General features: G+C 36.7%; 1 protein-coding gene across 8 annotated transcripts in view; it reads left to right on the top strand.

Annotated features, from left to right (window-relative positions):
- Nucleotides 1–26,500, top strand: part of Tcf4 (transcription factor 4) — a 343,664-nt gene that overhangs the window by 117,965 nt on the left and 199,199 nt on the right. For all 8 annotated transcript variants that reach the window (XM_010611524.2, XM_010611528.2, XM_010611527.2 and 5 more), the window contains one exon: nucleotides 2,796–2,892. In XM_010611524.2, the coding sequence (XP_010609826.1) occupies nucleotides 2,796–2,892 (97 nt within the window). The remainder of the gene's footprint in view (nucleotides 1–2,795; nucleotides 2,893–26,500) is intronic.

Genomic DNA, 26,500 nt, shown 5'->3' on the forward strand with positions numbered 1-26,500 from the left:
CCCCCATCCAGAGATATTTTATTTTCATCTTTTCATTATCTCACATTTTTTTCTTTTCCCTTATTACCCTTCCCCTACCCATCTCACCAAGAGCTTTTCAGCTTTTTTATTAGTACATGTATATTAGTACACAAATATCACATTCCTTGTATGGAGTTGGTACATGTACCTAATATATCTCAGTTTTTTTTCAACTCGTCTTTCCCCCATGTCTGAATCTCCTTCCATCTTTTCATTATCTCACATTTTTTTCTTTTCCCTTATTACCCTTCCCCTACCCATCTCACCAAGAGCTTTTCAGCTTTTTTATTAGTACATGTATATTAGTACACAAATATCACATTCCTTGTATGGAGTTGGTACATGTACCTAATATATCTCAGTTTTTTTTCAACTCGTCTTTCCCCCATGTCTGAATCTCCTTCCCATTTAGAAAAGGTCCATCTTCCTACTTCTTATTATTTTCTTTTATTTTGCTATTTATTTATATTTTGTGTTTCTCGTATAAAAGAAACCATGTATTGTTTAAGCTTTGTATGTGATGTCTTTAACGGAATCTTTCCTAGGTTCTCTTAAACTCATAGAAGTTTCAGACTTCATATAATGCCCCAAATTAAAAGTAGAGCTAGTGGGCTGGGGATTTAGCTGAGAGGTGCCGCCACTTGCCTTGCAAGCACAAGGTCCTGAGTTTGATCCCGTGGTACCAAAAAAAAAAAAAAAAAGAAAAGAAAAAAGTGCTGGTGCACCTGGCAAAACAGACCTGTCTCCCTTCCTCAACTGATTCTAGATGCAGCAAGTACTTTGCTAAGAGTATAAAATTTTATTGCAAGCTCTCATTTCAGTTTGGAGTGGTAGGGGTCTCTATTTTGGCATTAGAGGCAGAGAAGGTCATTAGGGTGTCAGTACATGGACATTTAAGCAAGTATTAGTTATTAGTTTCCACCTGTCCTTGGCTATATGAGCCTCACACTGGTCTTCAGGGTATAGCAGGATCTCTAAGCTTACTACGAACTTTGTTGAGTCTTACACCAGCTGTCAAGCTTGACATTCTAATGCATTATATGGAAGAGCTGAGAAAATCTTTCCTCTTCATGTTACAGCCTGCACTTGCAGAAATAAATTCATTCCCTTTGACAGCAAATAGAGAAGACAGAATTTCCTTGTATTGTTCAATTAATTCAGCTTTGTTTAATTTCTTTTTCCTATGTACGGTTATAGTGTATGTAATTTAGTACAGTACTATAAATGTTGAACTGAATACACATAATAAGAATAGGAAATTATTAGTTAAAATTTAATAACTTTAATTGAGTTTTGGAAAAGTCTATACTCATTCTGACTTTTTAATTTAGTTTTCATTATATATCATTTTTCTTAAGGAACATATTGGTGAATAATTTTGAATTAGTATATACTGTAAGTTATATTTTAAAATCCAGGGAGTTTGCCCAGGATAGCTTATTTGTAGAATTGTACTTTGACAAGCTTGCAAGTCTCTTGCTCCTTGCCTTCAAGTGGTGATACTATCTTTTCCCCGTAGCACTGTGCTGAGGATTAAGTTAGATAATGTATATTATACTTTTAGTCCACTATGTAGTATGATGATGCTATTCATCCACTATATAGGATGAATAATACTTGGTATTATGCAAAGTGTGGTGTAGAATGTATGAGTGTAAATTTCATGAAAAATATTTAAAATGTGGCATCTTTTTATATGTCCATATCTAATCCAAAATTAGATCACAGCATCATCCAAGTTAATTTTTATAAATGAGGGAAGGCGGTTGAAAATGGTGTTGTTTAAGGTGTGGGTTGTTCTTTAGTGAGGGGATATGCCTTTTCATTGTTCTCACAATGTCCATCTTTTTTGTGTAGCCTGCCCTTTGGCTAACACCCAACTGATACTACTAAGTAAATTTGACTTAGAGTTTATGGGCAGTTCAACCAGCTGAGCAGTCACCCTTTTTTTTTGAGGGGGGGGTCACTTTATGCACTGTAGGCAAGGATTTGAACTGTCTAATGCGCACGATTTTAACTTTTTTACAGGTTATCAAATTCCTCCATTAAATTGAAACAGAGAGCTTAAACATACTGTTTTAATTTTAAATTCCCAATAAGACAAGGAGATTATTATAATAATGAAAAAATTTTGCCAAAAATTGGCTGGTTTAGGTTTCTTTTTGTGGCATACTATATCCAGCTTGAGATATATACTAATTGATGCTAAATATTTATGTTCATTCATAATTATATTCTAGTCTTCATATTCTTACTGATAGAAGCAACCAGTTCTGCTATAGCCATAATAGTAGCTATCATAAGACATAAAAACTTGAATATCATATAACTTAAAATTGTTGTCTAAGTAATTCTGCTGTGGTCTTCCAAAGGCAAATCATTATAGGTTGTGGGTAGTTTTCCCTTTATAGCACAATCATGCTTTAATGTGGACTTATCAAAAATAACTTTTAATGTTTTTAAATGTACTTTGTATTTGTATGGTGTTTTATATGCATTATTTCATTTAATTACATTAATGACTCCATATAGTTTGGTACCATTGTTATTATTCTCAAGAATTCACACTTATTATGGGGAAACTTTGAAATCTGTAGACTCTAGAAGTCTGTTATGCACCACCCATGGGAAGGTATGGTTTCCTGAAGAGAAGTTCCAGGGAGGGAAGAATCGATTCCATCTTCTTTGACTGGGAAAGGTTTCAGCAGTGGGAATGTATTTATATGTTTATTTATTAATGTAAAATTAAAACTTACACTGTTATTCATCTACAGAACTATGGAGATGGGACTCCCTATGACCACATGACCAGCAGGGACCTTGGGTCACATGACAATCTCTCTCCACCTTTTGTCAATTCCAGAACACAAAGTAAGACAAATTTTACATTAACTTTTACTCTGAGTGTTTACGCTTTACCATAGAAAGAGAAATTGCCTTAAACAAAGCTTCGATGTTCAGGAGCTTGGATATTTAGCCAGTTCAGTATAGAAATCTTAAGTTGCAGAAAAATAACAATCTATGCTGGTTAAGAGCATATAAAGGACTAAGTTTTACAGTCATGTCGAATTAATTTCCATGATTCTGAGTCTCTGTGGAAATGTCGACTTCCTTAGACAGCAGTTTTCCCAATGACAGTGTTGCAATGGTAATTTTCTTGGCCAAGATTGAGGGAGTCAAAGTGGTGAATATTTGGAATAATATCATCCATCATTGAGCTTGTTGGTTGGCAGGATATAATAGTGTTAGTTCTGAGTTTTTATTTTTGGAGTTATGGAAATAAAGTACTATCCACAGGTTTAGTTTGTTTAAGTCAGATTAGTGCATTCATGTTGAATTGTAAAGCCTGGTTGAGTCTCTTGTCAAGGTGTGAACTTTAGAGCTAATTGTAGGCAGATCCTGTCTTGAAGCAAGGTCCAATGTTGTCTGCTGTTCGAAGCTATCTGAGACTTTATGGCATGATGCTCCTGCTGCCTTTCTTAGTGTGTTTTTCTACTTTTGACTACATTGCTGGGATGTTTGTTTAACAGCAATAACTAGAGGGATGAAAAGATAATTCACAGTGGCTTTAAGGTTCCAATAGCTGGCTACTTCAGTTTTGATTTTAGAAAATAATCTTTGTGTTTTAGTAAATGTGAATTTCTAACAGTATTAGTAAATCTGTCAACTTGATCAAATTGTATTGCAAATCTGTCAATAAATAAAGTTAGATTTCATGCTATAAGCTGGAAACCATTCTTCAAGGAAAACCCATAGCAATAGTTCTGTCGTTCTGTAACTGGAATTGAAAATGTTTATAAAGAATGTCCTCAGTTTTTAAGTGTTGGAAGCCACACCAGTTACTTAAGATGTGGATAGAGTTTTAATTTCAGTGTTCCTTTTCTCCCACATCACCATCAAATTAGGCCTTTGACAAAAAAATTATGGGTGTAGCATATGTTTGTGTCTTTGCATGTCATCCCAACTTTTAGCACCAGGAAGTCATATTTGATCATCATTTGTTACTATTTTGTGCTCTTTTTGACTTCACAGTGGTAAATTTTTAAATGTCAACATTGTAAAGTAAAAGAGAATCTTGGTTCTTTATCAGTTGTCGATAGGGAAGTCCATTGAGCCTTCTGTTTCTAAGATATGTAGAAACACATGATGAAATATATTTGTCAACTTAAATTTTGAGGGATAGTTGTTGACTCTTCGTTGTCAATAGTAATGATTTAATTATAACACCTTAACTTCTCTGTTCCTCTACACCCAGGTTCATAAAATAGAATTAAAAGATTAATTTGAAAATGAGTCTTTAAAAGTAGCAACTAATGAATATACTAACTGCCTTAGAATATTTTAAAATTATCCTCTGATGAGCTAGTGTAAGTAAAATACAATAAATACATTCCTACTCATATCTATAAATTTGTGTTATATATATGAAAAAAGCTTAGAAAGTTCATAAGAATACACAGAATATACTAAGGAATAGAAATATATTAAATGATTGCTTTTTCTTTTCATGTTTCCGCATGGGCATCTGTTTTACAAACCAAATTAGTTTTTCAGCCCAAACAGTATTTAAAATATAAGTGGGCTGACAGTCTAGAGCGGAGAGAACTGATTCTTTTCACTTAGTTGTTGTTTAAGCTGAAAATCCATGTCAGCCTTCCTCTTTCAAGCTGTCTGCCCTCCTTCCCATTAAACTCTTAAATATGGAGGCCAAGACAGTCTCCTGCATTGTGATAGGAAATGCTACTATGTCCACGAGGCTCCCACCCACTGTTCCCGATGAAAGGACCTCTCTGTTAGATAAGCTGTCTGGTCTGAAACATGGCTCTTTATTGTTTACAAACTGCTACATTTTCCACCTCAAGCAGATTTTTGCACAGAAAAGAATTGTGCTTGGGCTAAATGGTTTATCAGACATTAACGGAGCAGTGTCAGACTTGGGTCAGGGAAGTCGCCCTCAGAGCAACAGGGCACTGTGCAGTGTGCAGAAAAAGAAAGAGGGTAAAAAGACACTGAAACAAATATGGAATACCTTACATTTTTAGTTATGGAAAAATTCAGAAAATGTTTTTAGAGAACTGACAGTGATGTTGTGTTAAAAACTTTGCTTAATGCTGTAACTTTCACATCCTGAACCCCTTCTTGATTGGTTTGGATATCTCAGGGCCCAATTCGGGGAACAAATTTCTCATTGATTTTGCTCATGCTGCTGTTTACTTAAAATGAAACCAGATTTAAGATGAGCTCTGTTTAGTATTTGTTGCATTGTTCTTTTCAAGAAATTTAAGAAAACCTGTTTATAAATGGAGGTAAAGACAATGTAAGATCTCTTAATATATATATTGAGAATAATTTGAACTTAGAGACTGTGTGCTATATTTTAAGTTGTTGTGTCCAAAACCATTTTTTACCCATTAGACCTTTGTGGGTGCTGTCCTTGTTCCAAAAGAACATATTAGACTTTACTGCAAGATTTGGATAACAGTTTACTCTCACAGTCTTTAACTGGTTTTCATTAAAATACAAAAGATTTCTTTACCTTTCAAAGACTTAATTCTGCCATGATGTCACATTGGGCAAAAGCTATAGCATCAGAAATAAATCAGGCACTTTATTGGAGCGGATTCTCTATTGTCAAATCAATCAAGCCTGTGACTGAATTAGGCGTCTGCTACAGAAATAAGTGACACTAATTTTACGGGAAAGGGTTATTAACTGCAGATGACCTGATTTTTTTTTTTTTTGGTAGGGGGGTTTAACCTGTTTACTTAGTAATTTTTTATTATATTAGAAGGGAAGAAAAAATATTATACTGCTCTCTCCTATTGGGAGTGAGTTGTTTTATGTTTTGTTCTCTTATTTTTTTTTTTTTTTTTTGGTAGGGGGGTTTAACCTGTTTACTTAGTAATTTTTTATTATATTAGAAGGGAAGAAAAAATATTATACTGCTCTCTCCTATTGGGAGTGAGTTGTTTTATGTTTTGTTCTCTACGGTCGTATACTCTTAATGAAATAATATAGGCATTGCTATTTGTCTATAACTGTTTTATAATAACAGAACCCTTCACTAAAACTCTACTTTTTATTTCACACGGTTTTGCCTAAATGGTAGTTTTTGCAGTAATAAATACTTGTTTGATACCAAAATACCAGAACTGTTCATTTAGAGCTCTATTTCAGATTTATGCAAAATGACATATAAATGATAAGAGTAATAAAGTTAATTTATTCTTTTAGAAATAAGTTAGTGTATCTGAAGATAATACCCTGTTTTGTACCTTGTGAATCATTAAAGTAAAAGCAAACACACGTGCTTATGTGTGTGCACATACAGGCTTCTTTACTTGCACAAACGTGCCTATTTTGCTACAAGAATTCGAGACACTTCTTGGACTATGAGATTGTTCTTGCTCGTTACATTTCAGTCTGTAGTTGTGGTTGCCGTACAGAGTTTCGGTGGTTGATATTGTGAAAACCCTTGAAAGAAAAACACAACTGAAGTAAGCAAAAACAGGCTCCTAAATTTAAAAAATAGGTTTGGATTTTTTGGGGGCGAGGCTTCACTGTGCTGTGGAAAGGTTTCTGGAGGGATTGGGGATGGCCTGGCTTGTCATCGCCTGTACTGCTCAGGTCCCACACTGCGCTCACCTGGCCCTCAGTAAGTGCTCAGTCATTGCCTGCACTGGGTAGATGTGTGCCACTTCACAGGTTGCCTTAGATGGAATTCATGTACTCTTTTGTGTCCAGAGGAAACAAATCACTTCATTCTGGCGACTGTAAGTAATGGCAGTAATGAACCCTTGATCTGTTAGAAACTTGTTCACTGTATTTTTAAAATGGTTTGGTTGAACCTTGACTAGGGTCAGTGGAGTAGCTGTCTGAATATGCTAATCAGACTGAGGGGCCCTGGATCTGAGTCCTGTGTCTTTAAGAGGATGGTTTTTATGCTATGGACTAGTTTGAAAATCCTGTCCAGAATTGTATACAAAGAATATAGATTTTTAAAAACATCTCTGCCTTTTTTTGACCACCCATTAAACTTTTCAAGTGATTGTCCAAATATTTTTACAATGGTAGACGGTGTACGTTCTAGCTAAATCTCTTTGATCCAGGGAAGAATCTAAGCATGTACTTTCCTTCTATTGTTGCAGAGCCTTAATTGAAAAGCAGATTGTTTGAGGATAAGTGAGCATGTTGCCCAGTAAGATTATATACATGAATTGGTGACCAAAGGATGTGAAAAGTGATACTTTTGTGCAGTTGGGTGCAGCTTAGTTCAACATCAGCTGCTGTATTTTCACATGTCCCATTGTGAGTAGTTCAGTTTCCTTACTGTGGTATTTGGTTTTAGTCCTCTAATGGTACTGTACCGAGGCACTAAATAATTCACCAGCATAGGGTAACTGGTTTCTAAACTAGCTCAGTGGAACATTTTACTGCAGGATTAGTTTGAGGTTTCAGGCAGAACTGAAGAAAGCTGCTGGCTTATAGGATGACCTTTGAATCTCATCTGGGTTAGCGGTTGATATTTTGATTTGGTTACTGTGGTCATATTGTGACAGCTGCTAGCTCATTATAATTCAGTTCCACTGCTCTGTTTGCCTAGCAGGAATATTTAGGTTTGTATTACTTCAGAGTGTTTATGGCTACCCTGAGTTTAGCCCGGCATAAAGGTGAAGTGTTGTGAGTGTTTTCAAATCCCAGTGGCAGAGGCAAGTGCCACAGTCCTCTTGTAAAGCTACCAGTGGGAGTTGATGCTCATGTACAGAGTTTTTCTTTACATTGAAAAACCTGAAAATACCCAATGAGTCAGTTCTTAGCAGGAAAACTTAATATATAAAGGAAAAGCATGACCACAAAGAAACATAATCTTTTGAAAGCATGGGTAGACTTTTACTTGCTTTCTTGGCCAGATGGGTTTTCCATGCAGGAATGTAAATATTGGAAAATAGCAAAACCTATGGAATAACAGTTATCATTTGGTGACCAAGAGGTCAGAGGTCAGAAGATATTTGAGTAACCTCATGAAAATGGAATTGTGAATCTGGAAATTTTAGAGTTCTGAAGACAGATGAGCAAGCTGCTTCTAAGTTCATTAGTTAGAGACATTGCTTTGTGTATTTTAGTGTCTGTTTTCTTTTGTCATGCTCAGGATAAAACCAGGGGCTTTGCACATGATACGCAAGTACTCTACCACTGAGCTCCCCTCACCCTGCTGTGTTATTTAGGTATTTTTCATCTGGAGGTTGAGTATCATCTCTTATATGTTGGTTCTATAATGTGATACCAGCAATTTCTAAAAGGAGAAATCTTTAGTAATTGTCTTATTTGATTTTACTTTTTTATGAGAGTTTTGATTTTCTTTAGTATGCTAAAATATCTTCTTGAAATATTTGCAAATGTAACTATTTTGGATGTCATCACAATTTATTTTAGACATCCTGATGGTTTAGGTAAAGCAGAGAATGCCCGAGTTTTCTCTTGTTTTGCTGAACCTGCCAGTAGGTCTTAGGGCAGCTCATTTTCATGTCTTTAAATTGAGGGAAGATCAGTTCTTTGAGTGGTTTCAGAGGTCATTTCCTCATCTAATGACCCATTGATTTTTTTAGTTGTGCTGTTTTTTTCCTGAAACTATATTTTATGTTTAGAATTGTTTTGTTATTTCTAATCAATTCATCTCTATGTTATGAATACTTTCAACTAACTTTGGTAATGATGTATTTTCCAAATTAATTTCTCAAAGTTTAATTTCAACTGAAAATCAAGTCATTCCAGATCTATAAAGAATTAGGTGGATTTGGAATAAACTGATAATTTAGTAGGCTGAATCACCAGGAGAAAAGTGTATGCCTAGGTGTGTGTTTGTTCCATAGTTATAGGACCTCAATAAATGCTGTTCAGTGGTTTAATACATGAATAAATCATGGAATTAGATATATGGGGTTTAAACCCTGAATGAAAAGCCCATAAATTGAAGTCTGGACTACATCTTACTGCATTAGGAAGAATAGCCTAAACCTGAGCCAGCCATATAGAAATTCAATTTTTGTTTTACAGATTTATATCCCTCATTCTACAGAATATTCTCCTAATGTTGGGCTATGGCTCATATTACAGTGTGGTAGATTTTAGTTTTATATATATAACTAAATCTCTAAAGATTATTTGATGCTTAAGTGGTAGTAAATAAAACCAATAATATTTTGAAACACTACTGAACAAAAGTTGATTGTTCTCAGTATTTGGATAACTTATTTTCCTTTGTCCAGTCAGAAAATGTTTCTGTTCTTTCATTAGTCTTGCTTCCTTTCCATTGTAGTGTCTACCCTTTGATACAGCAAAGGTAATGCTATGATGATCACGTAGTCAGAACAAGGCTGCTTACTAAACTTGTTCTTAACAGCATTTAGAAGAACTTATAAGCAGAAAAGTACTACTTGAAAACTGAAAAAAAAAAAAGAAGGGTGAGCCTTCTAAATACCATAGGAAAATTTCTCACACAGAATACTATTGACTCTAAGAAAATTAAATCATTTAAGAGTCACTTGAAAGCCAAAAGCAGTTTGGATCAGGTAGCATTGCTTCTACTTGGAAGTAGAGTATTTGACTAATGGTAATTTAAAAATAATTTTCTAGCAGGTCTGGTCGCAGCCCATGCTAGACTTGGCTTGTAGCTCAGTGATATCAGGCCTGGTGGCTCTATGATTCTTTTATCCTTCCCTCATCATCTCAGGATGATTGTCACAGCTTCAGTGGCAAGTTCTGCAAGGAAGAATTTGATAGTGTCCATGTCATCCACTGTTTGTGGCTCCCTCATTTCTGAGGTCATCTCTGGGTGCAGAGGCTGGGTGGTAAGGCACACAGTAGCTCCTGTGGCCTGGTCAGTGCAAACCGACGAGAGACGGGAGTGGGGAACTCATACTGACCTTGCCAGCTTATAGTATTTGATTCACAGTTCATTGTTTTTAAGAGAAAAATATGGAACCTTTTATTGGATAGTTTTGAAAATTAAGAATTTTTCCCTAAAAAACAAAATATAAAAATGTGTCTTAATTTTAAATTCTGGTCAGCAAATTAGAGTGAAAGACATCACAGAATAGATGTAAAGGTATTTCAAAGAGGAAGTGAGAGAAAGTTCAGGCATGGGGTGGCAGACCGAAGAAAAAAGATCTGAGGCTTGTTTTCCATGTTCACATTCAAGACCCTGAGGCTGCATTGTCCCAATCCCTCAAGCAAGGCAGCAACGAATCAGAGATAACCCACTTCATGTCTGCATTACCCAGATTTTATCTCTTAGGTCTTTGCCTTGACTTCCTGCCAACCTGTCCAGAGCACCTTGGTTGTGCCACAGACCTTCACCTCCAATCACCAGCCTTTACCTAGTTGCTTTTAGTGGTTTATGGCAAAGACAGAGGCCAGTCTCAATCAGTGTATCTTGTCATGCTCCCTCAGAGCAAGCCTGGCACCCTGCAGCAGCAAAGTCCTAGGATACATCGCTATGGGTGACAGACAGGTCTTCTTTCCCCCTGGACCTCACCTCCAACCAGCTGCTGTGCCACTGCGGAGCACTCAGACAAGAATGCCTGGGGAGACAAAACTCTCCATTTCATTTACTGTGTACACAGTTGTATTTGTGGATTTTTAACAGGGAGGATTAAGTACAGTCAAAAGACAGTTGCTTTTATACAGTGTGCCAAGATTGGGTGAAAGGGAGAGCTGGAACCAACTCTAGGTCATGAGTTTTCCAGTCAGCTGAACATTATTGCGGCAGGAGTCAGGAGGATGGACCATCTATGCAGACAGGATGTGAAATAAACAGTGCTGTTTTTATTTAGTAGAAAAGTTTTTGCTTTGACTTTTTGATTGGGAAGATGCTTTATTGGAATGTTGCATAACCTGGACACTTAAAACATGCCCGTGGCAGCATTAACCAGTACCTACTTCTTGATTGCTCTGGTGTGGGGTATTAAAGACAGCATTTGTTAAGGCCCTCATTGCCCCTGACTCCTGGAGAAAGGTGTCTACGTAGTTCAGAGGAGTGTGAATCTGATATTCATGAATGTGGTGTCTACCGCATGTGCCCATTGACTTTTAAGACAAATGAGACTGTTTGCTTTGCATTTTACCAGAGAAGCCAAGGAGTTCAGTTTTAAGCACTGCGTGTCTTAAGAGGCATCTTCGCATTGTACCCTGTGCAAGCCATTTCACCCTTGACCTTGGCTTTTGATGGGACATTTGCACAAACTTTGTATGAGCCCCAGCTTGTTTCACTGGTGAGGACAGGAATGCTGACCTTACCGGCTCCTCCTAAGATCACTGTGAGAGGTAAGACAGCTCCATGTGCTTTCTGACAGTGTGCTGTGCTCTGTGACTTTTGATGGCAGTGCAGATCTACATGTTGGTAGGCTGTCATTTTTGTTTGGTTAATGATTTGAAAAATCTAGACATTGGTTCTTGAGTGATAATGATTTAAAAAATACATTTACCTTCTAATGACATCAGAACAGAAGGCAGGAGCCAGGTGGAGGTAGTATAGAATGCTCAGTTCTGTAAACATCAACACTAAATGGAAAGGTTTCTTTCTTAGCCTGTCTGAAAAAGCAGTAATCCTATAAAATAAGTACCTCTTTAGGGACAGCTTTGTTGAGTTCAGATGTGTCCCTATGTGAAATATTTGCTTGCAGTCATTTTTCTTTCCACTTTAAATGTTCTCAAGTTTCATTCTTACCCATAGCTGAGATTCCCTAATGGCTAGTCCAAGGGACCCATGAACAAATGGAGATTTCTTTCTTTGCATTGTAGGTGATTTGGACAATGGCGTCACTACTAAGGACAATGCCTCTCATCAGAGAATACATTTACAAATGCCTTCCATTTGTCAGGAATGTCCCAGAGATAGTCTCTTCTCCCTCAGTTCCTCCTTCTCTGAAGAAGTTTAGCATTGAAAGTTGCCTCTGTGTGGCTCTTTTCTTTCATTCTCTCTACTCTCAAGAATTTCTTAGTTTAAAGGAATCATTTTTGAGTAAAAAGAGGAATTTAATGGACTGCATTACATTTCCTTTTGCAAAATATCAGGCCTAGGTACCAACCATCACAAAATGTATGGCACAAACACTGAGTTTAAATTTAACTTATTTCTGAGTTTAATAATACCCAAACAATTTTTGTCTTCTTCATGATTGCTTTGTAATCACTCCTGAAATCCTTGACACATGTTTGTTAGTAGGAAAAACTATAAGGTAAATCACTGTAAAATATGGTAGGTTACTTTGTTAGTATTTAATACAAAGCATTTAAAGCTTGAAAATACCACAGAAACCTTTATTGAAGGTGATTGGCTTGACAAAAGTGCTACATAAACTTGAGCATCATGTAGTGAAATTTGGCTGAATGTGGAAATGATTAATTAAATACTACCTCCTCATGGGCCATATAAAAACTGAATGAAAATAGAAAGTATATAATATATGATAACATTTGGTGGAGCAGGGAGACAAAAGAAGTGAAGGATGAGAGAAAGAGACTCATAAAAAACTAATTTTAGAATGTTCTGATCACAAAATAGGATTTTTTAACTTTGTCTGTGGCTTGGTTGCCTGAGTGACCAAAATTACGAGATTACTAAATGTTCATTTCTTTTCCTCACCTTGGCTATGCAGACCAGGTTGTACTCTTAACAGTTCAGTAGCCAAATCTGAATCCTTGGGATGCAGCGTGAATTCTTTATGTGTAACTGATTGTACTTAATTGAGCAATACCAAATTATGGAGGAAAACTTATTAGTGACCCTGTCTCCTTCAGAACTTTCAGAGTCACTGGAAAGGAGCTTAATATTCATATTTTTTGGAACCTTTAACAGTTCATTTCTGTATAAAATTATTTACGTACTTTATATTGTTTTTAATGGCTTTTTTTCTCCATTATGTACATTTGCCTTTTCCTCACTTAGCATAAGACTCACAAATATCATTTGAAAATTGACGTGCAGTGATCACAAATATTTTAAATTTTGGAAGATTACTGTGGGCAGTCTCCATTAGCTAGATATTGGGAGAACTAACTTGGTAAATGGTAGTTTACTAAATGGTCTTTATGTGATCTTGAGCAAGATATTTTTTATTTTAATCTCAGTTTCCTTTTATTATGACCTGACTCATGGGGATGTGGTCAAGGGGAAATCTCTCTGAAATTATTTGTGTCCTCAGATAGAACAATTCTAGTTATGCATGCTTTTGTGGTATTATTTTTTTCATTCATTGCCAAGATCTGTGTGTAGTTTGAACACCAACCGAAAATCAAAGCAAAGAAAGCATCCTTGCCTCAGTCTTTTTAAGGTGTCTAAATAGTTAATGAGATTTTGCCCCTTACCCTCCTGAGTTCCATTTGGTTCTGTAATAAAAATTTATGGCTGTTCTCTCAGCTGAGCTGATGTAGTTGAAGAGTGGAATTGAGTTCACACCTGCTCTAGCATAAAAAGAAGCCACTCTTTGTGACTTCTGTGAAACATTCGCAGAGCAGAGTAAGAGCCTCACCATCTCTACAGTTGTAACTACACAGCAATGCTCTGCACAAATGCTTTTGAAAAGCTGCTGTATAGATTGGCTTTCCTTTGCTGATGTTGTCCACAGCTAGATGATCTCCCTGAGTTCCCTGTGCTCCTCAAGGTGGAATGCAGTTGAGGAAATGCAGTTGTTTTTGTAGGCAGAGGGTCTGCATTACCACTGTAAAGTGTGCATATGGGGAAATCTTTGAATTTGCTAGGCCATTTAGCTGTGCAAGATATGCTCCATTAGTCAGGCAACATACAACGGCTTTTCAGAGTGTTCTAGTTAAGGGGCAGGATGTGTAAAGTAGTGTATGCTTAGGCGGGTAATTAATAATTAGTGTAGTCTTGTAAGGCTGTAATAGAATATATAAATTTCAGCACCTGTTAAAGTTTTATCAGAGGAGATTACCACCTTTCCCTGTAATAAGAAAAGATTCTTCCCCTCAGAAAAAGAAAATGCTTCCTGTACATGTGAAACATCTTCATGACTAAAGGAAGACTGATTTTTATAGCATGGAGTGTTTTTCACTACTGAAATAACCGATTTCAGTAGTCAGATTTAAAGGGCATCCTTAAATAATACTATTTTGTATGGATTTGACCATAGATGGCAAAACACGGCTTAGAACAAATATTTTGGTGGATTCTAATATTTGGAGACTGTTAGCATTTCAGAGAAGTGACTTTCACCTCTGCTTCCACAGTACCCCCCACAGAACAGTGGGAGTTGATTGTTCATTTCATAACGTCAGCACGAGGAGATATTCAGAGCAAGGAGCCTTTGCTAAGGACTAACTTGAAAAGGGCAGAGATGATGAAACACAGATCCCAAGTTCAATTTTTGGCTTGGTGTATCGTGAGTGGTTTTTACACTTCATGGCTTAGCTGTCTTGATTTTCAGAGAGGAAGTGCTTCTTGACAGCCCCGATGGAAAGGGCAAGTTATACATTTTTGAAAGCACAGCAGATATCTTACTACGTTAGAAATTTCATTGGGTGCTTCATAAGTACAATTAATGTGTTATTAATATATGTGCAGTTATATAGGTGGGTATTTGTGTTTTTAAAAACCGTGGTGGTGCATGCCTGTAACCTCAGCCCTCCAGCAGGCTGCAGCAGGAGGACTGTAAGTTCAGGCTCAGCCTGGGCAGCCTAGCAAGACCTTCTCTCAAAATTACAAAGAGGGCAAGAGATATACCCCCAGTGCTTGGGGCCTGGGCTTAATCCCTAGTATGGTCCCCACCAAAATATATAAATTCCATTCATACTACAAGCCAAAGCTTCACAAAATGGTAAACTTCAACACAAAAATTAGTCTTTGGTTCACCCAATCATTCATTCAACAAATATGTGTGGAAAACTTCTGGTAAAAACAAGTTTCTAGTTAGGTATGAGGTAGTGGCATGGCCCTTTTCTTGATTTTAGCTTAACCCATGTTCTGAGGAAAGAATCAGATAGATAGCAGATGACTATAATTTAGGGCACCAGAGAAGTAAGCAGCATGGAACTCAGTGCTTGCTGGATTACTTCTCCCTTCCCAGATACCAGCTTCCACGTGTGTACCAGGCATTAACTGACTACCTTGGACATGCCATTATTTTTAGTTCTTGCAAAACACTGCATTGCTGGGCCTTGTCATTTCCATTTTACTGAGGAGGCAACTGAGGGTCTGAGAGATCAGATTACCCTGCCTTGTGTTGTATAGACCAGATTCAAAACTAGATGTGTTGAACCCTAGATCTCCCGGCCTCATCTGTCCCTGCATTTTTTGGAGAATATGGAAAGAATTCCCAGAAGTCCAATAGCAGTTAAACCTGTGCTCAGCTGCAACTAATCTAATACCTGGTAATAGGTTATTCAAATAAAGGTTTTTAAAATTCTTACTTAAGGAGGGTCCAGGAGGCAGGAGGTTGTCTCTATGGATTCAGAGAGTCACTGTTGCAGTTTTTTCTTTCTGCCGTCTTTGATATGCTGATTTGCACCCTTCAGCTTTTTCCTCTTGCCATGTATTTCTTGCAAGATGGCTAATGAGCCTTGGACAGCACATGAGTTCAGGACAGGAACAAGGGAGATTAGGGTAGCACTCATGATACACATACTCCATTCCATCACAGAGTGGGAAAAATAATTCCTAGAAACCCAGGACTTCTACTATCAATTCATTGGCCAGATCTTCAACAGCATCTATGCAGAGCTGTCAGGGAAGCTGGGAAGGTGAACTCTGCAGTGTTATTTGAGCCCAAGACTCAAGGCATGCAAGAGAGAAGGGAGCTAGGAATGGTTACAGGATCGGGCAACATGAATTCTGACACATATGAGTGGTCGGACTCTTCCCTAGAGTGAGTTAGAACTATCCAGGTAGGAGGAATAAAGAGGTATTTTAGTGGAGTTGTAGGAACTAGGGGTTGTAACAGAAAGCCTGGAATACAGTAGTTCTGTCAGATTGAGGCATAGTTCCACAGAAGAAGGGATGGCAAGTGAAGCTGGACTAGACTTCTGATGTCAAAAAAATGAAGGATGTCACTTGTATGGTAGGGGGAAGAGGGTCACTTTTCCCTGATGCATGTGGTGAACTAAGGATTGGTTTTTAAATAGTTGGAAAACATCTGATACATGGTTTAGGACAACTGCTTAAGCAACTATGTTAGGTTGCAACTTGTGAGTTAAGAGATTTCATTAGTGAGGATGTGATTATAGTAATGTTAAGAGGAAATAATGACAGATTGAACTGAATTAGGAATAATGGTGATGAAGAAGAGGCTGTGGATTTCAGTGATATTAAATTGATAGAAATGATTCGACTTGGCACCTGATTGATAAGGGAGGGGTGGGTTACTTGGCTTCTTGACGGTTTGCCACCTGCTGGATGATATTGCCATCCATCAAGATGTAGAATATGAGAGAGAAATTTGGGGGGATTAAAATGGTAAATTCTGCTTTCACTATAATGATTTTTCAGATTTTTGTGCATAGACAGATTTGTGATTTTGGGACAAGATTGCAGATTTGGCATGCAATATCTCATTTTTATCAGTGAAATTTTGGAATGGGATAAACTACCCAGAGAGAAAAGTGAGCCTATTTTCTGATTAATAATTTTTCTCTCTACCAATTTTAAAGTACAAATTCCTGTTGCTCACTTTTTCCCCATACAAGCATGTAATCTTCAAGAAAACTAGTTCTTGTTTGATTAGTGATCATTTCAGTGTTACATATAATCACTTATCAGTAACATCCTATCCCTGCCTCCCCAGGTTAAAATGAAATTCTTGTTTCAGGGTATATATTTACCCACTATTTTGGGAAGACATCATGCATTTGTAAAAATGAAATTAAATTTAGAGCTCTCGTTTTCCTTGTGATTTATTTATGTAGCTTTCCTTCAATGAAGGACTCCTTCTAGGTCGAACCCATAGAAAGTTGTCAGCATATCTGTGACACTGTGATGGACGGACGAAAGAATGAATGAATTGCTGCCCGACAGGCACTCATTCTTCTGGTTGGTCATTCCCTGCATTGGGGACGCAACTCCCGACGAGGCTGGTGAAGCCCTCCTGATGAGGCAGTTCATTCCATTTGACAGTCGTAATTTCTAAGAAGTTCTCAATGCTCTGGTTATCTAAGCCACTGATTTTTTCCTTTGAAGCTACCTAGTGTCATGTTTTGTCTTACTCTGTACAATTTGGAGGATATAACCTTTCACTCTCTTCGAAAGTAACACTGGGGAGTTATTCAGCATATCATAGAACATGGTTTAATCCCACCTTGTACTCCTGGTCATTATTCTTATGCATGTGCTCTAGTTGGTCTTTTTCCTTCTTCAACTGATGAACCAGGATTTAGCTTAATATTCCAAATCTGGCTTGGTCTTTTACAGATTTGCTCTAGTTTTTAATATTAATGCAATCAAAAGTTACATTTATTCATTCAGATTTTAGCATTGACTGAACATGGATGGAGCTTGTGGACTACAAAAATCATTTAGTTGTTTAAAACATTAATTACTTTATAATTAGAGCTTCTATTTACTTGTGTGGCATTGAACTTTATCCTTATCTGCTTTCTCTTTTTTGGTTTTGATCTGCAAATGTGCTGTAATTCCATATTTTCACTCCGTTGACACAGAAGCAGGATGGGATCATGCAATCCTGGGTTAAAATCCCCCCTGCTGTTTGTGTGATCTTATTTATGTCACTTTCCATGAGCCATGGTTTCCTAATATGTACATGGAGGTAATTCTCAAGACCTTCAGTTAAGATTATCATGTGAAAAAAAAATGAGGTGATGCATATATAATATGCAAAGAAACACTTAGAACACCAGGAACATGTGACAATTATTAGCCATTATTATTGCAAGGGGTGTGAGGACTTAATATTTGATGTTTCCGTAATATTGAACGTTTTCTGTACTGTCAGTATTCTGCTCTCTCGAGAAAAACTTAGACACATGGTTCTTCTCCTAAGAGTGGAAGGGGCAGATGTTTTATCATTCACTAAATTTAGTATGTCATAGATGGGATATACATATGGATGATCTGGCTACATAAAAAAATAGCTAAAAACAACAATAATAGAAACCTTAAAAAAAATGAAAAAGAAACCTTAAAACTACCTGGACAAAAATCCTACTTGTCTCTTCATCAGCATTTGATTTTAAGATAGAAATTTATAAGATGTGTCAGGTATGAAATTACCAGTGGTAAAGGTGATATGACTATTTGGGTTTACACTAACAATAGGTAGTTCTTTGCCAGGGGATGCCTTTTAAATATTAAGACTGTGAAAATTAGACTCAGGGCAGATTTTCACCAACATAGTTCTTTTGACAAACAAGGTCCTTGGAGAACAGCACGTTAGCTTCCAAGGAAATTTCAAGAACCAGGTTGCACTTGGAGCCTAATCGGACAACTAGGCATACTCAAAGGAAGGAAATGAATTAGTATCCGACAACTTGCTTTAAAACCAAACACTGGGGCCTCATACAAAGTCTAGGGTATTTTCATGATAAGTTGTCACAGCTTCTCTGTGACAGGTCATCAGGTACAGCAGCCCACACTTTGCAGTTATAGATGTCCCACTGGAGAAACTGCTCTTTAGCCTCCTTGGTTTTGTCATGTTCGCTAGAATATGAATGAATGGTCCAGTGTGTAGGACTTGTGTAGCCTCTGACCTTGTTACAGCCTAGAGTTCCAAAAGGAAAAAGGCCTTCCTGTGTTTCCTTGTGGACTGTGACAAAGTTACTTGCATATTTGTGGAAATCCGAAAGTAATTACATGGATCTGGCTTTTATTCCGGTCATTTACTTGTATATGGGATTTGATCTGTGCCATGGAAAAAGAGAAGCTAAGCATTCTGCAATTTCAGGTTTCATTTTACCTAATTAGTTGTAAGACTCGAGAGGTGCTTTCTTAGTTAGGAAGTAGTCAGATTTTCTCTGTAGCTTTCACAAATCATCCTGACCTCTTATGTGTCATTTTTTGCATTGGCGCCCATTGCTAATTCTTAAGCCTCAGAAGAACTGAGACTTGTGACTAATACTTCTAAGAGACTAACAAGAATTTATTCAACTACTACTACCTTTTTACACACCAGATGAAGGTTAAGTTTTCCATTTTCATAAATGGACAAATTAAGACCTTTAAAGTAAAACATTCTTCCCCTTTTTCATTTTCTGATAATCTGTAGCAAAAAGCTTACTGGTTTTCTTTAGAACTGCCTTATTTTCAAAATCAAATTCAAGACCAACATGGTTCTGCCTGCAGAGCCAAGCTATCTGCCTTTTTAGAAAATCTGAGTGGTTAAATTGGAAGCACACTCTGCACATGGTTTAGCAGTTAGTAGCCTGGAAAATGACCCAATAGCCATGATAGTTTTTTAAAATCTTCATTGTAAGTGCTTGTTTAAAGTTTAAGCCTGTAATTGACTATTTTGTACATTGTTCATTGTTAATTCTTTTCAGGCTATTATAGTTTTGTAAATGCATTGCCTGCTAAGTTGTGTCAGTGGAAGAACATTAGTGCTATGAGAAAATCCAGTTAAATGTGGTTCTTAAAAGCATTACCAATTAGTGCATGAGACTGGATCGTCATGATTTCTTAGTGATCCTAGAAAAGTCACTTTCTGTTTGTTCAAATTTTCACTTATTTAAAGTGGGTACAATGGTGTTCTTTTTTGGATAAAAGCGTAGCATACAAAAATATACTATTCTGAGGCCTGCTGAAGAGTTTTTACTTATTGGTGGCTGTATTACCCAGTATTATTATTTGGCTCTTTTAGTCTGTTCCATATTATTGGAACAAAATCTTTCAACTTTTCACTCTTACTTAACAAATAATTCAAGCTATTCTATTTCGGGTTGTTTGGAGAAATTATTTTTAATACACATACCACATGCAATTTACTGTACTTGATGGTTGTAGTACTGATCAGAAAATAGAAGTACTTCCTGATACTCAAAATGTAGCTGCTTGATTTCCAATCTTATTTTTTAAAATTTGGAAATAGAAGAGACATCATTTGACATTACAAGTAGAAGCTAGTATTGCCAGATAATTAAACGTTATAAAAATTGCAGTGCAAAAGGAGTTAAATTCTGCCTATCAGGTAGAAAGAAACAGTAGAATATAGACATAATCATGGTGAGTGATAATGGAGTACATAAATTGTGATTTATCCATATATGGTGGAGAAAGAAAAATAATGATTGTGAATGTATTGAATGTAGCTTAAGCTATTTATCATTATGTACAAGTGGAAATTTACACAAAACCCCTCTTGATTAAGTTTTATCTGAAACAAAGGATATGATTGGAAGTGTAGAATGGGAGAGTATTTTAAGAGCATGATGATGATCCAGTTAGAGGTTTTAGCAAGTGTGTGGTCAAACTAGACAAGGGAAAAAATAGGTAGCAAGCTTGATTTGGTGATGATGCAAATTTGGGACATATGCAAGAGTTTGGACCTATGGGGCAGATTTGGTCATTGAATGATGCTTTATTAGCTAAGCCATTGATTGAAATACTAAAAAATGCAGGATGTGTAGGTTGAACTTCAGTTTTTCTGTGCCTTGAAACATAATGTAACAGTTGGTCTTGATGGTTAGATCCTATAATGATGCAGAATGAGAAAAAGGAACAAGAAATGAAAGAAAAGGCCCTCAGAGAGGAAATGGACTTGAATATCAGAGATACCCCAACAAGCAAATACTCAAAAGTTAGGCTGGGTAAGAATCAACACACCATAAAAAATTTCAACTGTCAGGCTAACAGGATTGAAAACTGAAGAGCATAGAGCAATTATTTACTAAGAAAGAAGCACAGTTGACATCAAGTGTTATAGAGAAGGAGACTGCATGATTACAGGAAGATATTAAGAAAATGAAAAAACATCCCCAAATTAAGAGTGGAAAAAAGAAAGATTACCTATGAGATCCTGATAAATAATAATGAGCTCTCTCTCTCTCTCAAAGCACCTCAAAAAACAGGAGGTCCAAAAAGTGGTTTGTCAAGCTGCAAAGATATAGAAAGGATAATTTGTTGACAGGCAATGGAGACACCGCTAAAAAAAATAAATGAATTTTTTACTTCAGTGTTCACAAAGGAGGATGGGGCACAGATGCCAGAGAGACACATAAATTTCCCGGGGGATAAAGAAGAAATACAAAAGAAATCAGGATCATGCTGAAACAGGTGATCAAGGGGTGAGAAGAAAACCAATAAAACCCTAAAGCTTAGCATTATTTACCCCCAAATCTTCAGGAACTTAGATGAATGAAGAAGATGCCGGGAAGTAGAAAAACAAGTAACTGTGCTTCTTAAAATGGTTGGGAGTATGTAGGCTTGTTTTTATCTAGTTATTAGTCAAGCTTCATTGAAATTTGTCTCCAAAGGCAGCAAGCTAGTGTACTTTAAAAAATATCCTAAGTGGTCATTGAACAACTAAGGGGTCTTTCTCCCCAAATTCACAGTCTTTTAGAGTAACCCCACTATGCATTGTTTAATGTTTGTTAAGAATTCATGATGTCTTATTGTTTCCAGGGCATTCACTGACTCAGTGATTGGTTTGTATTTATGGAATGAGTGCAGACAGTGAGTGTCGATCCTGCAATGTGGGACAAATGATAAACATCTCCTAAAGGTCTTTGAAATAAGCTTACTTTTGCAAGTACTAATAAGACAAATGAGAAAGCAGAAGCCCCAGCTGGGCAGTGGGTGCTGGGAAGAAGCTTTGGTAATTACTGTGAGTTTCACTTTATCCCATTATTTCCTAATGTCCTCATAACTGTATACAGAAGTGTATCTCATGAATGACATTCTTATGTCGTGCCATGGCCCCTGAGTTCTATAAGGAGGTGTGACCATATCTCAGAGTACTTCAGCCTTGCTGTGCGCCTGACTTCCCCGTGGGCCATTCCCATAATACAGAGGCCTGGTCTCCACCTGCAGAGGAGGTCCTGGCTGGGATCCAGGCATCTGTAATTTTAAGACGAATCTCTGACCTACAAATTACTTCAAAGGATTGTTTCAGTTTTCAAAATGGTTAATTTTTCTGGATCCACATAAATATTTTTAAATCCTTCTATTTCTTTTTCACTCAGTGAAAAATCACTCAGAAATTTCACTCAGTGAGTGAGTAATCACCTACTTAGCACCTAAATTATTTACCATGAAGATATTTTTGTATCACGTATTAGTAACTTTTCTAAGTCAAAAAATGTAATATTTAATATGTCAGAATTCTTCATACTTCCACTGAGGGAAAGTAGATGAAATGATCTCTATATTTTAATTCTACTGATAGCTTTAGTCTAATAGTCTTAAAAGTTTGCTTCTGTAATAATGATGTTAATGGTAGGCTTTAATTGTTGTAGATTCATTCACAATTAAACATTGTACACTTGTAGTAGTAATGATATTTCCCTATATTAAAGGAAAAATGTTAACAGAATCTTACTAATTTGAAGGAAAGACAAGTCAAATTCGAGGACAGTTAGCACTATAAATATTGGAAGAAGAACATCCATTTTTTATTTTTTGTACTCTGTAGCTAAGACTAGATGACACTGAAGAGGGACACTTTGCCTTATGTGGAGCAGTTAGGGAAATATGAATTTAGGATGGTGTAAAATAATCTTCAGAATTGGTTGTAAGCAAGTATGGTATTTATTGAGTACTTGGAAGATTTTGTTATACTTTCTAATATTTTTCCTGCTATGCTGTATGATTTATTTTACACAATAGAATAGTTTAAGTGTTTACCTGTTTTAGAAAAGATGTACAAATCCTCAAATTACTGTAGTTTGATTTTTGAAATTCTATGGTTGTTAATCTGTAAAATGGTGACGTGGATAATAAGAATATTTCATTACACACTCGGTTACCGTTAGACCCACAAGCCGCTTCCGTCTGATGCAGGGTTCTCACGTGTGTAACGTTTCGATCACCTGGTGGATACAGAGTGAGCCCAAGCTGCCCAAACCAGTGTCACAACTGGCACACGTGAGCTTCCTGGCTCACCTGGCAGTCTTGGTGTTGAATAGACTTTTCTTCGTATATTTTGTTTGGCTTCTTGAGTACTTCTATTGAATTCCATATATTTAGTTCAATAAAATTGACATATAGGGAGAAGTTCATTTTAAGATTGCTGTACATTTTGCAGTATTTGGCCCAAAAGGAAAGACAAATGTGTTGCATTTAGATTTTTTTCACACTGTACTGTATTTGTTTTTATGTCATTGTATAGTCTATTTTCCATCAAATACATTATAGCCTACTGTTATTTAGAATTTTTGAGAGTTGAGAACATAGCGTTGAGAAAGAATTAAAACTTTTAATTTTAGTAAATAAAGTAATTAAATCATTAGTCATGTAAAATTATTTCTCAAGATGTTTGGTTACCATTTCTTTACCCGTGGACTTGTTTTCTAATCATACAATGTTAGGACTGGGGATTTAGTTCAGTGGTTCTGTTGCTTGCCTCGAAAGCACAAGGACCCAAGTTTGATCCCTGGTACCAAAAAAGAAAGCACTAATCTCTAATCACACAGTCTTGATTGCTGGAGCTTTTTATCTGGTGGCATATCCCACTGTGAATGGTTCAGGAATACAGATAACTTATGGAAAGGCTCAAAACCTAAGGCTTCCTTATGTTTTACTTTACAGTCTTTGTAAGCTTATTTGACTTGTATTATGCACTGATCAGAGTCAGTTTCTTCGGATATCAAAAACTGTTGTTACCTGTGGTACTTGTGCACATCACTATTCAGTCTTTAGGTCATGCATTAATTCCACTCCTCCGGTACTTATTGAGCAGTGGCTTTGTGTCAAATACTTGCTCAGCCTAGTGCTGGGGATTCACCACTTATTATCGCATATTTGGACGTACTTCTGGTCTGGTAGGACACAGGAAGTAACATGTAGGCAGGAGAGATGGAGGGTCCTGAAGGAGCTCCTATATAGCACAGAGGAAGTCAGGGAATTTGACGTTGAAGTTCGGATCTGTTATCACAGGGAGGCAGCCAGACTCAAAGAGCCAATACAGGAATGGAATGGAAGAGTTTTCAAGGCATTCGTCCATGTCTGCAAGGACTAGAAGTCAGGGAAAGGATTTTGTAGCTCCTTCCAAGCACTGGAGAAAGAAAGATACGAGGAAAGAGTTTTATGTTTACAGGAGAGCCAGTTCAAGAGGGGACCTGCAAGCCCTGTTCAACATCCACTATTCATTCAGGAATATGTATTCTCAGCATTATACGTCAGGTATTTGCGATATATCAGGAGACAAGGCAGAAAGTAATGCTTGCACTTGTGGAGCTTTTATTCATGTGGGGAGAGACAAAGGATAAGCATGTTGTTAGTAATTCTGAATATGGGCCAGAAGCATGTGTAGTCCAAATAGTTACAGACTCAGGATTTGGTAGTTACCATTGAGCCGAATAAAAGCGATTTAATAAAAATAATTTTGTATTCATTTCCAGATGATGACTATAGATATTATATTTATAGACCCAATGTATTTATAGGGAAGTTGGAATTTACCTATAATTTTTATCTGTCACTCACTTTGTGTCAGGCCTTGGCCTAAGCATAAGTATGTCATTTTCAAGGGTGAGTACTGAAATTCAATTGAAGTTTTTCAGAAAAATACCCAAGAGTAGAGGACTTACTTGTAATACTAGGGGAAGACCCTTGAGAGGTGATCAATATGGATAGACTGGCCTGTATTCTTGGTTTTGTTGCACATAGTCATAACCAGATTCTTCCTTGAAAACAAATTATATATTTTTTTACCATCAAATATTCTCTACAGTGATTGTAACTAGATATTTGCTTGTACCTCAAAGTTAATTATTTTAAACAAGAAATATATAATGAGTTTTTTTTGGTGGAATTAATAAAGTACAAAGATGGTGTTAGAAGTCATTGTGCAGAAACAGAAGGGGAACATAGTTGAGCCAAGTGAATAAAGAATGATTTATTTAAATTTAATCTATAATTGTAAGAGCATTGAATGAAACTATTCCATCAGTGAGTAGTGTTTGAAAAAAAGCATTACATTCTGGCAGTCTTAGACTAATTCGTATTGTTTCCTTTAGAGTAAAAGTTACAAGTGGGTAGGAATTATGCCTTTAAAGTGTTAGCCTGTAAAGAGCTGGAAAAGTACTCCAGGGTAACAGCTGAAGAGGAAATGGCTCTGTCAGTGTCATGCACATGGATGACTGGGCACATAAGGAACACAAGCAGTGAAAGGAGCAGAGGGAAGAGGTCATAAAACCAAGGAGGCTTTCTTGGAACTAAAACATAATAGCAAAAGTGAAAAGCTTTGATTAGGAACCACCAAGCTGAAACAGTATATTTTCTCTTCTAGTGTAATACAAACGTCTACAGATGGAAATGTGTTGTGCTTTTTGCATAGACATGGCTATCAGCAGCAGCAGTATATGCAGCTGAATGTATTTGGAAAGACATTTCATCTTGTGGCTCTCACTAGTCTCTCCATCTATAGCACTCGAGGTGTATGTTTCAGAACAGTCCTGATCAACTCTCAGGTTTTGTATCTGTAGTACAAATAGAAAGCTTACTTCTCAGCATAAGAGCAAAGCAAATCCGTGCTCTGTTAGTACTAAATACTAAATATTGACAGTGACCTTTGTCCAGTGGTGTCCATAATGTGTATTACTAATTTCCATAAATATTTATCAATATTATCTTAATCTGGTAACAATAGTCACTATTTGTCTTGCTCTTACTATGTGCCAAATACTGCTGTTACTTGCTTAGTTTATCTTCTGGCTGTCTTATTCAAGAAGCACTTAACCTCATTTTACCTATAAGAAACATAATGTACAAAAAGGCTAAAATAATCTGGATGGAAAGATTAAAATAATCAGAGGATACGTTCCTGATTAGTGATGTAAGTGAGATTTACACGCAATTTGGCCAGATTCTGCAGCATGTATTCTCACCAGCAATCTAGATGCGGGAGTTTCAAAGTATTAGATATAAATGTAAGTTATGAAAATCACTGCATACAAAAAGCAAAGTTTAAGTACTGTGTACTTTTAATTTTTCTCTCTCTGCATTCACCCTCTTTCATTTTCATATATTTCAGCACTATGTTAAACCACAGTCATTTTTATAAGAAAAAGCTTCATGAGGGGAACCATTTAATAGTCTCAGAGTCAAGCATTGTCATTATTAGCCTCCAGCATGGAATTGTGAGGATGAGGAGCACAGGACCTGTTGGCATTAACAACAGAAATGTCTGCTTTGGGTGAAGTCTTGGGTTTTCTAAGTACACTGCTGGTCTGAATTAGACTCCTGGGTGGAATTCTGGTCAGTGAATACACCCAAGTAGTTTATAGTCAGACAGATGTAAACAAACTAGTATGAAAATGCCTAGGAACAATTTAGAGACTCTGAATTAAAGTAAAATCAGAG

The sequence above is a fragment of the Fukomys damarensis genome, unplaced genomic scaffold (genome assembly GCF_012274545.1).
Source record: "Fukomys damarensis isolate Sample0158 unplaced genomic scaffold, DMR_v1.0_HiC HiC_scaffold_30, whole genome shotgun sequence".
In the NCBI taxonomy this organism is placed as follows: domain Eukaryota; kingdom Metazoa; phylum Chordata; class Mammalia; order Rodentia; family Bathyergidae; genus Fukomys; species Fukomys damarensis.